The sequence below is a fragment of the Zootoca vivipara genome, chromosome 1 (genome assembly GCF_963506605.1).
Source record: "Zootoca vivipara chromosome 1, rZooViv1.1, whole genome shotgun sequence".
NCBI classification, from domain to species: Eukaryota; Metazoa; Chordata; class Lepidosauria; order Squamata; family Lacertidae; genus Zootoca; species Zootoca vivipara.
In genome coordinates this window covers 78,335,198-78,349,122 of record NC_083276.1, presented here as the reverse complement: position 1 = coordinate 78,349,122, position 13,925 = coordinate 78,335,198, and the positions used below count along the sequence as shown (strand labels likewise).

Here is a 13,925-nt window from a genome sequence, read left to right as displayed (position 1 = left end):
GGGAACTCAGCCAGATGGATGCTGCCTTGGTGTTATTGGCTGCTTGTGGCAGCTAGTCCCTCCCAAAATAAAATATGGGTGGGTGATCAAAACTATGTCCCTGCTTCATCCACCAAAGTAACCTGGTATCCTTATCAAAAACAAACTAAAACAACATACACAGTGGTTTTTCCTCTTCTTATTAGGTTGTTAGCTGCTAATTTTGCATACAATAGCCCAGCAGAAAGAGACTGTATTGTTATCCCCATATTTTAGATAAAATTCTACCCATGCTAATATATTTCACGATTGGTTACCATCAGCCTGAGCTGCATGGAGCTGGTTAACATGAGGCTAACTGTGTAAAGGGAAGCCTTTGGGGAGGAGAAGCTCTTGGGAACAACTATGCCACAATGGTGATATATTGCAGCAGGCCTAAACAGAGGATTTCTCCACCCCCATCGTCCAGCCAAGACACTGAGCTCTGGACTTCTGGCCTACCACCAGTGCTGATCGGTGAGGAATCCTCGAGCTCCGAGGTTCCTGGCCCTGTGAGGGAGGGGGAGAGCCGCAAGAGCAATGCAGCCCCCCAGAAGAACCCCAGATTGAGCTTTCTGGGGGCATGAGAGCTTGGCTGCGCCCAAAGGTGACTCCTCTGCTCACCGGTAAGCTCTCTTTGGGAGCTCCGAGTCAGAGCGGAGTTACAGTCGCAGGCGCCATTTTCGAGTAAATCGCTACCCTCACAGAGCGAAGCTCCGAGCCGGCAGCGGAGAGCGGTGGATTAAAAAAAAAAGATTCGAAATACATTGGACACCGTGAGTAATACAAATAATTTTTTTAAAAAAAAATTCAATTGAAAGAATTGGCCATGGGAGGAGATTGAAACAGGGAGCCTGCAGCCAGAGAGTTTGACAGGACTTTGACAGCTTCCAAGTATTAGTTCTAAAACCTTCCCCCTGAGGCAGGGTAAAGGGGAGAAGGATTGATGACTTAAAATCCCTGTAAAATTTCCAATTTGGACTCGGGGAAGCCCCCCTGGAACTGGAGCCGGGTCCCTGGAGGGATCAGCTAGCCGCCATTATGACATCACATAAGGAAGGAATCTGTTTACCTCTTTGAGGCTGAGAATGCTAACCTTGAAAAGAAAGCAAATATTAGGCTGCATATAAGAAGTTTGATAATGTTCTTTTCAGAAATGGACACAAGATTTTAAAAAATATGAACAAGAATTTTAAAAAGAGATTTGAGAACCAGATCAGACATTTGAGGTTTGGAAATATGAACTGTGCCACGTCTGAATTTGCTATCTCTGCAGCTCTCACGGAAAGTGAGATAAACAGGATGTTAGTAGACACAATACCAGATGGCTCTATAGACTCTGTAGATTATCAAAAACTCCTGGAACTGATTTTGGACGTGAGAGATGAACTGCGGCAGAGCAATATAGAGATTCGTAAAATAAGACAATCAAAGCAAGAGGAACAAGCACCATCCGGGGGCATTGTGAATGACTTGGTAAAAGAGGATAAAGACTTATCAGTCCAGGACAATATAACTGAATGCAAAAAAGAGGAGGAAGGTGTATGGAATACTGTTCACCCAGTGGGAGAGGGAGAACAAGATTTGTGTTTGATTCAAGGAGTCCTCAAAGAAGAACCAGCATGGAATAATGTTCTCCCAGTGAGAGAGGGAGGGCAGGATCCATGCTGGGGCCTGAGCTTAACTGGGGGAAAAATTGTGATAGGGCTGAGAAGTGGACACATAGCTGGATGGTACTGTGCTACAGTTAGAAAATTGGGGGGTCAGCAGGGGACAAAGAAAGGAGAGTGGTGGATAGGTGGTGAAAGAGTGGGAATAGGGTGAGGAAAAACAATGGGTTATTTTCTGACTGATTAAGATGGTCCGAAACTGGAACATTTTATGGAGCTGGTTGATACATCTGGGAGATCCGGAGTCCATGGGAAGGGGGGTAGAATTAGACAAATGTGGTTAAAAGTATGATAGAAGAAATAACAATCGAATATATGGGTAATTTTGGGGGTATAAAATATGAGGCTAAAGGAAGAATAAGAGATGGAAGAAAAATAAAGTTAGATTTGGATTAATTAATGAATTATAGGTTGAGGGTATTTGATGGTTTTTTTTGTTTTTTGTTTTGCTTGTTTTGAGTAGATTAGAATTGGTTGGGAAATGATGGAAAAATTGTGCCAGAATGATTTAAGATGATAAAAGAAAACTGCTCAATTTATATTTAATAAATGGACCCAGTTTGGGGGGGGGGGAATCGAGGAAGTCCACAATGTTATTGTTAATGTAATGAATTGATATGTTTTTCTTTTTTTCCTTTTTTCTATTTTATTTTTTGATTATGTTTTAATTTTGCTCTTTTGTTATTATTTATGTGTTAAAATTTTGAAAACTAATAAATATTATTTTTGGGGGGGGGAAGACACTGAGCTCCTCCTCTGAGGGTCTTCTGCTGGTTCCCTCACTGCAAGAAGCGAAGTTACAGGGAACCAGGCAGAAGGCCTTTTCAGTAGTGGTGCCCTCCCTGTGGAATGCCCTCCCTTTAGATGTCAAGGAGATAGAGAATTACACAAATTTTAGAAGACCTCTGAAGGCAGCCCTGTATCAGGAGGTTTTTAATGCTTGGTGTCTGCCCAGAGTGGCTGGGGAAACCCACTCAAATGGGGGCGGAATAAATATTATTATTATTATTATTATTATTATTATTATTATTATTATTATTTCAAGATGCAGATTAACCAAAAAGAAAATTCACCAACAGGGTTCTCAGCTTTTTGCTTGCCATATGCATATAACAACTGCATGACAGATTTAATTTTTTTTAATCCCACGTTTCATCCTTTTCATGTTGGGAAAAGTAGCATTTGTTGAGCTGCCTATCACACAATGGTTAAAGGCACAGTGCCTCTGTTTGGAAATTAGGGGGCAGCCATACCACAGTGGTTTAGATCCAGACTAAGTTAGTGACATTTCTGTCCCATAAAATTAGCCAATGAGTGTGTAAAGTTCTGTTGATTTAAATGGGACTGAAGTGTGACTAGCTTGATCTGAAGATTCTTGGGTGAAACAGAATGAAATGCAAAGCTTAATGCAGAAATATGAAAACACAGAAAGAGCGGAGGGGAAGCTGCCATATAAATGTACTTTCCAAACCATGATGACTGGATCCTTTGCTTTTTTATGCAATGGGGTTGGAGTTTAGGATCTGGGACTCTTGGTCCTGGACCTCAAGCAATGAAACCCTTTTGGCCTGGCGCTGGCCTAGCAGTAGCCATCAACTCTCCTACACCAGCATGGTCTAATTCCAGGGACTACAGGGCTAAGGGGCCTCTTCAGTGATATGGGCAGGCCTGCTGGTGTTAGAGCCATTGGAGCATTGGGCCAACAAGCACATTGGCCCAGTAATATTATAGGAGCATGGAAAGGCACTGCTCCACGTCATAGGGACACAGGATGCTGCAGCGGTTTTGCACCTCTGTAGCCAAAGCAGCCTAAGAGGATTGGGTTTCCCATGACAGTATGCAAAGGGATATTTTATATGTGTAGCAAAGTGTGTAATTTCTGCTATTAGTAGTATCAGTAGTCATAATACTACATACATGTATTAGATGCTGTACACCAAAGTTTCTAGACTGCATACAATAAAAGTAAATAAAGCACCCAATACAATCCAGTAAAACTAAAATAAATGCAAGAGAGCAGACTAAAGAGCAAAAAATGACTAAAAACAGCAGGATCCTTTCGCAATTGTTATGCCAGTCACTGTGGAAACAGAAGAAAGGGGTTTTATTAGCTCTTCATTAATTAGTTATATAATAAATCTGGTCTTGAGTGTCATACAACATTGTCTTGATTTCCTCACTGTTTTTGTTTGTGTGTTCTTCTAGGTAACTGCCCTTACTCGGGATAGTCACCATGGAAAATAACGTTGCTGAGCACCAACTCAGTGGTGAGTATCTTGAATGCTGAACAAACTGTGCTAGGGTTTTGGTTGGAGATGTCAGTCTTGGTAAAAGTCTCCCTGCTCAAACAATAATAATGTGATGTGCCTTCCATTTAGACATTTTCTGCACAGAGCATCCAGAAAACTCTTACAGCCCCAGAGAAGGGAGGATATCCAGACAAATACTGAGGGCTGCATCTCACATATATCATTTGATGAAGTCCTTGCCTTCAATCCAGTAGCTTTCTAACATAAGAACTTATTCTAAGAGCCAAGCTAGGTGAGATGGTGAGAGATTTATGAGAAGCTCAATAGTACCAGGTGCACACAGAGTAGATTCTCTAGTTAAGGTCTGTGGTAAGTAGCTGCTTGGGGAGGCCTACCCCCAGTATAATGTCCTTCAGATGTTTTGGACTACAACAGCCCCAATCAGCACGGTCAAGGATGATGGGTGTTGTAGTTGAAATTTGGAAGGCACCAGGCTAGGGAATGTAGACATGTGTTGTTGCTCAGTATTAACGTCTGACCATTGATTTACCTTTTTCCAAGCAAAGAACCATATATGATTGTCTCAGCTGGTTACTAGAGGTTTTTCAAATGAATTTCTCTGTTGGGAAGAAACACAACAATACTTGGTATGTGAAGAAGTTGTGCATTAAGTTGGTTCAAGTGTGTATCTTATTGCCATTTCTGCAAACTGTAGAATGTTTGTTTGCTTGAAAGCTGTTCCCATTTATCATAATCAGGTGGGAGCAATTTTCTGTGCCAGTATGAAATTCATAGCATGGTTGAACAGTGGCCATCTTTCTACATTGAAAAGATGATTCTCACTGGCAAGAGGAAAAATAGATCAATTTTGAAAAGCTGAAAGAAAGAAAATGCTTCTTTATAAACTAGTAATGGGTAGTATTCACAGATCAGTCAGCAAAAATATTGAACAAGAACTGAATACAGTGGTACCTCAGTTTACAAACACAATTGGTTCCGGAAGTCTGTACTTAACCTGAAGCGTACTTTCCCCATTGAAAGTTGGAAGTAATGAAAAGTGGATTAATCCGTTCCAGACGGTCCACGGAGTACTTAAACTGAAGCGTACTTAACCTGAAGAGGAACTTTCCCATTGAAAGTAATGGAAAGTGGATTAATTTGTTCCAGACGAGTCCACAGAGTACTCAACCTGAAGCATACTTAACCCGAGGTATGAGTGTAATTGGTTCCGGAAGTCCGTACAGTACTTAACCTGAAGCGTACTTAACCTGAAGCGAACTTTCCCATTGAAAGTAATGGAAAGTGGATTAATCCGTTCCAGGCAGGTCCGCGGAGTACTTAAACTGAAAATACTCAAACTGAGGCGTACTTAAACCGAGGTACGACTGTAATGTGAAATCATTTAATGAAAGATTTTTCTAATGAACAGAAAGGTACACAGTGATGATAAAAACAGAGCATTGTAATTTTCCTAAATTTGAGAAGTTATTTCAATGGCTGTAAACAAAAGATCCTGTTATGTTAAGCAATCACATATTTTCTTAGATAGTTCACTGTACAGAGAGACTATAGTTTAGATTTGAAAAGAAAGCTGTGTGGGACTTCCAGCGAGGCAAGATGGCGCGCGGCACGGCGGTGCGAAGCTCCTGAGAGCGATCAACGTGCCCGTGCCGCCTGCCAAGCCTTTGGCTCACCGGAACTGGCGAAATTGCCACCGCCGGTGCGCGGGCGCCAAGCGAGCCCGGTGGATCAACCGGGGAGCCGCTGGAGGCCCCCCCGGCGACCCCACTGGACCGAGGCTGAAAGCGCCCGGCCGGAGGCTCGGCGGAACCCCTGGACCTCGAGGCCCGAAACCGCCTTCCAGGCCGCGGGCTCCACGGCGACTGTGTGGGTGCCAGAGATGCCCAGTGGATCAAGTGGGGAGCTGCTGAGGGCCCCCGCAGGCCTGCCGGGCCGAAGCCAAGGGCACCCAGCCGGCGACCAAGCGGAGCTCCGTGGCCCGAATCCTCCCACCGCGCGACGACCCTAGGGGAGCCTGCCTCGCGGCTGCAGCCACCGCCACTCCAGCTGCCCCAGAGAAGAGAGAAGAAAGGAGAAGGAAGAGGGGGAAGGAGCACCCCCGAAGTGAAGGGCCCTGATCCCACAGCTCCTGCGTCGCTGCACCGGGGAGCCTCGTGGGGAACCGGAGCACCGGGGACCAAGGGGTGCACCGACCTCGCTGGCGTTGCTGCTGCAAATACAATGCCTGACCAACTCAACAACACCCCAAAAACCACCAACGTCACAACCCCTGACCACAACACAACACCCCCCCCAAAAGAAGCCAAGAAAACATCAGGCCTCAAACCAAAACCAGCAAAGAGACCGAGGCAACATCAACCAAGAAAATGGCAAATCACACCGAAACCGCACCATCCCACCAAGAAACCGACTGCTCAGCACGCTAAACGAAATGAGGGAAGAAATGACAGAAATGGAAAAGAGATTAAAAGCAGCACTGCAAGCCGCAGTAGAAACCGCAGTGACCCCCCTGAAGACACTAATCAGTGAGCTGTTCTCCAAAGTGAAGGACCTAGAGAACAAGAATCAAATGCAAGAGAGAATAATAGAACAGTACCAGGAAGAGAATACACTCATGAAAGATGAACTGAAGAAACTGGAAACAGAAAACGAAGAAATGAGAATCAAACAAGCGGACCTCGAGGATCGAAGCAGACGCTGCAACATCCGCTTCCGCAACTTCCCCGAAAACGCTGAGGGAAAAAGTTCAGCAGATCTAATCGTAAGCTGGTTGAAAAACACAATTCCAGGTCTGACACTCGAGGAAGGCGACCTGGAAAGGGCTCACAGATCCCTAAGAGCTAAGCCAAAAGCCGACGCCCGTCCCAGAGACATCATTGTGTGCTTCGCACGCTATAGAAAGAAAGAAGAGATATGGAACTATCTCAGGAACTTAACCAGCCTCCAATACAAAGGAAATAACATAATGGTCTTCCAATATTTATCTCAGGACACCTTGAATCGGAGGAGAAGCCTAGGCCCATACACCCAGCGCATCCTGCAACACCCACCCACCCACCCACCCACCCACCCCACTCACACAAGAAACCGAAGACCACCACAGCCAAACACACATGAACTAGCACATCCTACACCAACCCCCGACCTCTCTCACCAACAAAGGAGCACAAGCGAATAACAGAGAACCTGCACATTCAATGCTGACACTGAACCCCTACACATACCAAGAAAAAAGAGAAACATCGACACCCCACCCCACCTACCTCCCCCCCCCTTTCTTCCTAATGTCTCAACAATCAAGATTAATGTGTAAAAACGATACATGGGAAAAATATGAGACATTGTACTACCTTTGTAAACCAATGAAATCCTTAATAAAAAAGAAAGAAAAGAAAGTTGTGTTCCATTCTGTCAAGCCATTGTGGTGCTGTTTTGTGTGAAAACAGTGTTGTGTACTGTTGGTGTGGGGTTGGTGGTGGTTATGAATTAAGAATGGTTAGAACCTTAATCCCAGCATCACAGAAGATACCACACAGAAGGCCACTTACTTAATATTCCTATAATGTTTCTATAAGATTTCAATGTGCCATGATAACTCTTTCTCTTTTCCCAGTCATAAGAAGTCCACCTGGATGGGAAATAGGTATCTATATTACTGGAGCACTTGTTCTGCTGGGAATAGCTGGAGTAAACCTGTGGAAGCTATGGAGGTCTGGCAGCTATCCTGCACCATCTCCATTTCCAAACTACGACTACAGATATCTAGAACAAAAATATGGGGCCACATATTCTCAGATCAAGCAAAAGGTAAAGAGCATTGAGAAATCCATCAGTTACCACAATCATCCATTCCCCCCTTTGCGCCATCATAATATCAGATCTGAATAAGAGCTCCCACTTGAGTTCAGCATTTGTATTCAATGGTGGGACTACGAGGGCATGCGAGGAAATTAAACTCTGAGGCTTGCAATAGGTTGATGTTTTACAGTAGTAAATACCTAGTTTGAAGTTAATCTTGAGCTCTGACTAGCTTTCTGTTCTGCTTACTGTCTGTAGAGAGCTGCAAGCAACTTCCGAAAGGCAGGAGAAAGGACCTCTCCTGTTCGCAAGCCCAGCCTGAAAATGGATGACACCTTTGAAAACATTAATGAGTTGGGCACTTTGGAGCTGATGAACAAAGACCTTGAGTTGGCTCCCTACGGGCCACTGAAAAAGTCCATCTCCACCGATTCTCTCTGTTCCATCTCCTCAATTGGAAATAACTTTGGCCATGAGTTCACAGTGGGACAAGTGGAAGTCAATATGGAATACAATGTGAACTCCAACACCTTGCATGTTACACTGCTACAGGGAAAAGATCTAATGGAGAAGGAAGATGTCAACTTTGAATCATGCTTTGTGCGCATCAGTTTGCTTCCGGATGAGCAAATAGTTGGCATTTCAAGGGTAAGTTTCTCCACCATTTTTACTTGTATACAGTGGTGCATTACATAATAGCAAATGCTCTGGATGTTTTTCACCATGTTTTCCAATCAAATGAACATGTGTTTCTTTTTGGAGTTTTTATGCTGTACTGTATTGTTGTTAGCTTCATTGTTCAAGTGGTGAGATCTAGGCACTTTTTTGGTCTTCACTTACGGTTGATTTCAGATTCCTGAGGGAATGTTGAGTTGGTCTGAAGTTTCTCAATCATGCAAAAATGTATTGTGTGTGATCCACATCTGCATTCTAGGAACTGTGTAATGAATTAACTGGCCATGAGCCTGCTAGTATGGCATGCTGTGAGTATCAAACCATCTTGTTCTCCCTGTGCTTCAGTTCAATAGATCACATAAGTGTTGACTTCCTTAGAATAGAGGTGAAAGAATATTTGCTGTAATTACGGTAAGCGCTCATCCACACTTACTCCATTGGATTGGTTTCTCAGATACAGTTTTTTAGACAATCCTTTAAGCAGTGTAAAGCAACACCTTTCCACACCATTTTATGTGGAATGTTTGGGGTTTGGAATCTAGTTAAAGTATAAATGGCCTCCCAAGGGACTGTCCTGATTTGATTGTGCCTTAACTGGTGTAGACTGAGCTTTTTAGAATTGGATTTGCTAGAGTTATGTGTTACAGTGGTGCCTCGACTTATGAATTTAATCTGTTCCGAAGGCACCTTCGTAGGTCGAAAAATTCGTAAGTCGAAAAATGCCATTGGAAATGCAATTTCCCATAGGGATGCATTGGAAACGGAAAAATTCGTAAGTTGAAGCAACCCTATCTAAAAATTCATAAGTCGAAAAATCCCTATCCAAAACCGCCGCGTTTCCTTTTGGATATCGAGACATTAGTAAGCGAGCGGCCATTAGCCCCATTCATAAGTCGAAAAATTTGGTTGTTGAGTCGTTCGTAAGTCGAGGTACCACTGTACCTGTCTTTAAGAGAGCTATTGTTAGAATGTATGGATTTTTTAAATTCTACATTGCTTTATTTGTTCTTTAATCAGAGAAGTAATGTTTTATAAATGAAAATAAATATTTAAAGCAAATAGGATCAGCTGTCTAGCTATTTCAGCCCTCCAGGTTTAATCTTTGTTAGAAATTACCTGACTTGAGATGGACTTATCTGCCTTGATGTTGCAATCTGTGATGGCCCATAGAGTCATGTGTCACACCTTTGCCTGCTTTGATGCAATGGGACAACCTGCATTTCTAGGTTCTATGAGCAGCTATTGCTCAATGAAGCAGCAGCAATTATATAATTAAACCCATGGTTTATGAAAGTATCTTGTGCAGGCATCCCCAAACTGCAGCCCTCCAGATATTTTGGCCTACAACTCCCATGATCCCTAGCTAGCAGGACCAGTGGTCAGGGAAGATGGGAATTGTAGTCCAAAACATCTGGAGGGCTGAAGTTTGGGGATGCCTGATTTTGTGGATGTAGGTTGGCTGGATGCTCTGATAGCTTTCGCCAAAAAGGGACACATCTTCCCTAGCTATTTATGAGTTAAGGGAAGGAAAGTGACACTGTACCGCTGATTCCTCCTTTTCAAGACTCCAGAGATTTCCCATAGTTCAAGAGAGGGATAATGCAAGTCCTCTTCATACGGCATGATTATCTTGCTGAATAGGAATTGGTTGTCAGAAGCAGTGTGATCACAGGGTCACTGAACTGTAAAACTGGCAGTGAATTGAATCTTATTTAGTCAATGTTCCCCTCACCCATTTCCTAGGCAGAATACATCACACTGTGTGGCCACATATTTATCCACCCTGTTGCTTACAATTACATTCAAACACTATGTAAAAGCAGTACTTATGGTGAAGCTAAATTGTTATAACAATTTCTAGAAAGGGGCCCTCTTGAGTCTGTTTCAGCAAAAACAACTACTGTAACACATTTATTATGACATAAGCTTTCATGGACTTGAGTCTACCTTATCACAAGAGAGATCTGGAAGAAGCAATATGCATGATGTCAATGCATTTGCTGAAGATGAACAACTGAAGCAACAGGAAATTTATCAAGAGATGATAGATTGGAGGGATAACATGCTCAGGAGGAGGACTGATTTGTTTTTGATATTTTAGTTTTGATGCCTGCCTTCGAATTTTTTGTTGTAGTTTAGTTCTGGGCTAGGAATGGGTCCTGAGTTGTATTTTAATACTGAGTGATGTTTGAATTTGTTACCTGCCTTGAATTTCTTTTGAAAATTAAGCAGGATTATGTCGAGCAATTAGTAAGCGGTTTTGTTTAAGGCATTAATAACATTTAAATCAATTACTTAATTCAAGGTGCTTTCTTTTCTTGGTGATTTAAATTGTCTTTACTTAAATTACTTCACATAGCATAATATTGAGGACTTTGAAGTCTCTTTTTTTTATAAAGATGGATGCAGCAACTCAGGATTCAGTAACTTGCCAGCACCTGTTTTGTTTCCTGTGAATTAGTCTAATCTAATTCTCAACTCTCATATGTGAATTCCTGCCATTTGAAAACAAAGTTTTCTTAAAGCCTCCATCCCTGATGCCTTATTCATCTTACAGAATACATTTAATTGCTACTGTAAAAGTTAGAAAATTGACAGACATAGCTGCCAAGTTTTCCCTTTTCTCGTGAGGAAGCCTATTCAGCATAAGGGAAAATCCCTTTAAAAAAGGGATAACTTGGCAGCTATGTTGACAGATGGTATTCCAAACAACTTCCACAGAGGAGACTTTGACTGTATCACAAGGCTTATACCCCAAAACTGTTAATCCTTCAGGAAAGGCTCCAGTTGTGAATAAGATTTCCAGTACAGGAAGGCAACCACATATATTGATTTTGCAGGTTCATCTAGGCTGAGGGCCTTGAAGAACTTCTCCAAAAACAATCAATATAGTTGTCTTTCTTCTCTTGGGGTACATATTCATTTAACAGGCAATGTCGGTGAGTTTTCACCTTGCTCTTTGTCTACATTGCAGTCACTAGGTGACAATGCAATGCTAGCAGCACCGCTACCTGCATTTTCTTAGGCTTTGGCTCCACCTTTAGCCGAAACGTGCATTTGGGAACCCACTTTTTCATTCTTTTTACCTTATGTTTGTTAGATGGTAATGCTCCTCTTGGAAGACCAATGCTTTTGCTTAAAGAAAGCAAAGAAACTCCCAAATAGTCACCAGTAGAATTGTCACCTTCTGAGCCAGCCATTTGATGATACGCCAATGCCATCATATGAGAAGATTCTTCTGTTAATTCCTGCATTTGAGGTTGCTATTAAAGAAACAAGAGCAGACCAAGCTGTCTTTCCACCCAGGAAAACATCGACCATGTTTTCCAAACAGATGCCTCAATATAATTTCCATTCAAGGACTGATTCAGTTCCACCTTCTCCACCCCCGGCAGTCTTGCTTAAGAGAATAGTTGTGGAATGTTGTGGCAGAAGTTCAAAATAATTGCTGTGGGTTGGCATCACATTCTTCTTCATGAAAATCATATGGTAATTATTTTAGCTACAGGTCTGCAGATTAGTTTCCAGCAAGAGTTCCATGAGACATTAAATTGCTCCTGTGGGTAGACTGCTTGCAACACAGACTTTTACACACACGAGCAGGCAAAAAGTGCTAATCTGAAGAGGCTGAGCAGTTGGAGGCCATTGGGTCAAATTGGATAGATGTGACAGAAGCATCCCACAAGTTTCCAACTCAGAGGTAAAAAGAGGCCTGTGGAAGGGAAAACATATGTGACAAGAAGCCTAGTCAACAGGCAACTTGTGGCTTTGGTCCAACATCTCTTACTCCCTTTTCACGATGGCCCCGCCAACAAAACGAATGGCTGAACTGAGGCCTTGGTGGTTTATAGACTGCTTACACACAGCTTTTGTATGTGTGGGTTTGTAGAATTTATTTGCTAATAGTTAGGTCGCCGTGGCAAATCTGGAAAACGTCCCATTTCCCTACAAACCGTTGCTTCCTCATGGCCTTCAATATCTGTAAGCTCCATGATGTTGTAACTCACTGAGGGAAGAAAGACTGGTGTTGGTGCCGACCACAATCTGCTTTGTTCTTTTACTACTGCTTTGTCCCCCGGATGAAATCAGCAGTTAACTTCAACTGCAAGTAGACTGGAGAATTACAGGCAGAGCAATTTGTATAAATGGCATTTGTGGACAAGCTCATATGAGCTTGGCAAAAAAGGAGAGCAGCTGGGAGCTTGGATGTGGAAAACATAAGGACAATTACTAGGCTTGGAAAATGTGTGTGTGATTGTTTTTGAAAGGATTGTTTCCCATGCTTCTCATCCTACCAGGGCCATGGGAGGCAACTTGCAAAGCCATTTTGCAGAATCAAGGCCATGAGCCTTGATACATATTGCTATTTCATTGGCTGTGCCAACAAACTGGTTTACCTCTCAATCAATGATCAAGCGATAGAAAGCAACTTTTCTAGTTGGATTAAAATGGCTATTTCCAGGCTGCAATCCTAAATAAGTCTACTAGGAAATAACCCCCCACCCCCCCAAACACAGTAGCATATACTTCCAAGTAAACATGCATGTTGAATCATTGACGGCATTTGGATATAACACTGGTCATTAATCACGGTATTCAAATCGGCACTTGTGGCTTGTCTCTCCCAAACATATCATAGGGTTGCCTTACATCCGGAATTTCCCGAATGCATATGGAATACTGCAGCCACAAGTAGTGTCCGGGCGGAAATCGGCAAAGTGTCTGCAAAATTTGGCAAAACCCTAACATATCACCATTGGGAAGCAAAGCTTTGGGTTCCTTGCAATAACTTCCTCTGATACATACATACAATTCCTCTTGGGATTTGTCTATTCAGTAGGCATGTGTGTGTGTGTGTGTGTGTGTGTGTGTGTGTGTGAGAGAGAGAGAGAGAGAGAGAGAGAGAGAGAGAGAGAGAAACAAAAATAGAGAGACAAGCTACTCACTACCCAATTGGATTTTCCAAGAGTACAAAATATTGTCTGACAAATATCTTGGCAGTAGCTTTGGTTAAAAGAAAATTTCATCAAATAAAGACCATTCTCTCTATATTTATGCTTTAGTGATATTTATTATTTATCACCTCTTATCTATAATTCACGGACATTATTGTCTCCTCAGTGTCCTGTGGCAAGTAATAAAGACACATTAGTTCTCCCCCTTTTAATGCTCTCTAGTCTTTTAAGAAAATAAGTAACATTGGTAGATCATCTGTCATCTAATGACTATACAAATTTGCGCAGAGATCAGTCCTTCCCCACTGTTGCTAAAAGCCACAAGAAGAGATGCTTAGTAGTGATAGCATCACATTCTCTCCTGCATAGATTCAAGACAGTGCATGTAAAGCAGTGATGGGAAGCAGAGAACCCCAGACAGTATTCTTTTCTGCTTTGTACCTAACCCAAGGCATGCCTGACCCTTAACCTACTCAATCATTTCCTGGCTGAGCCAAACTCTTCTGTTTTAAATGGCTCTCCCACACAGTAGCTAGCAA

The 13,925-nt window shown here is 42.6% G+C and overlaps 1 protein-coding gene across 1 annotated transcript in view; it reads left to right on the top strand.

Moving 5' to 3' along the window:
- The window catches only part of SYT12 (synaptotagmin 12), a 54,863-nt gene that overhangs the window by 10,777 nt on the left and 30,161 nt on the right, over nt 1-13,925 (top strand). The window contains exons 2-4 of the mRNA XM_035124739.2: nt 3,894-3,955; nt 7,572-7,765; nt 8,015-8,404. Of these exons, the coding sequence (XP_034980630.1) occupies nt 3,922-3,955; nt 7,572-7,765; nt 8,015-8,404 (618 nt within the window). The 5' untranslated portion in view covers nt 3,894-3,921. The remainder of the gene's footprint in view (nt 1-3,893; nt 3,956-7,571; nt 7,766-8,014; nt 8,405-13,925) is intronic.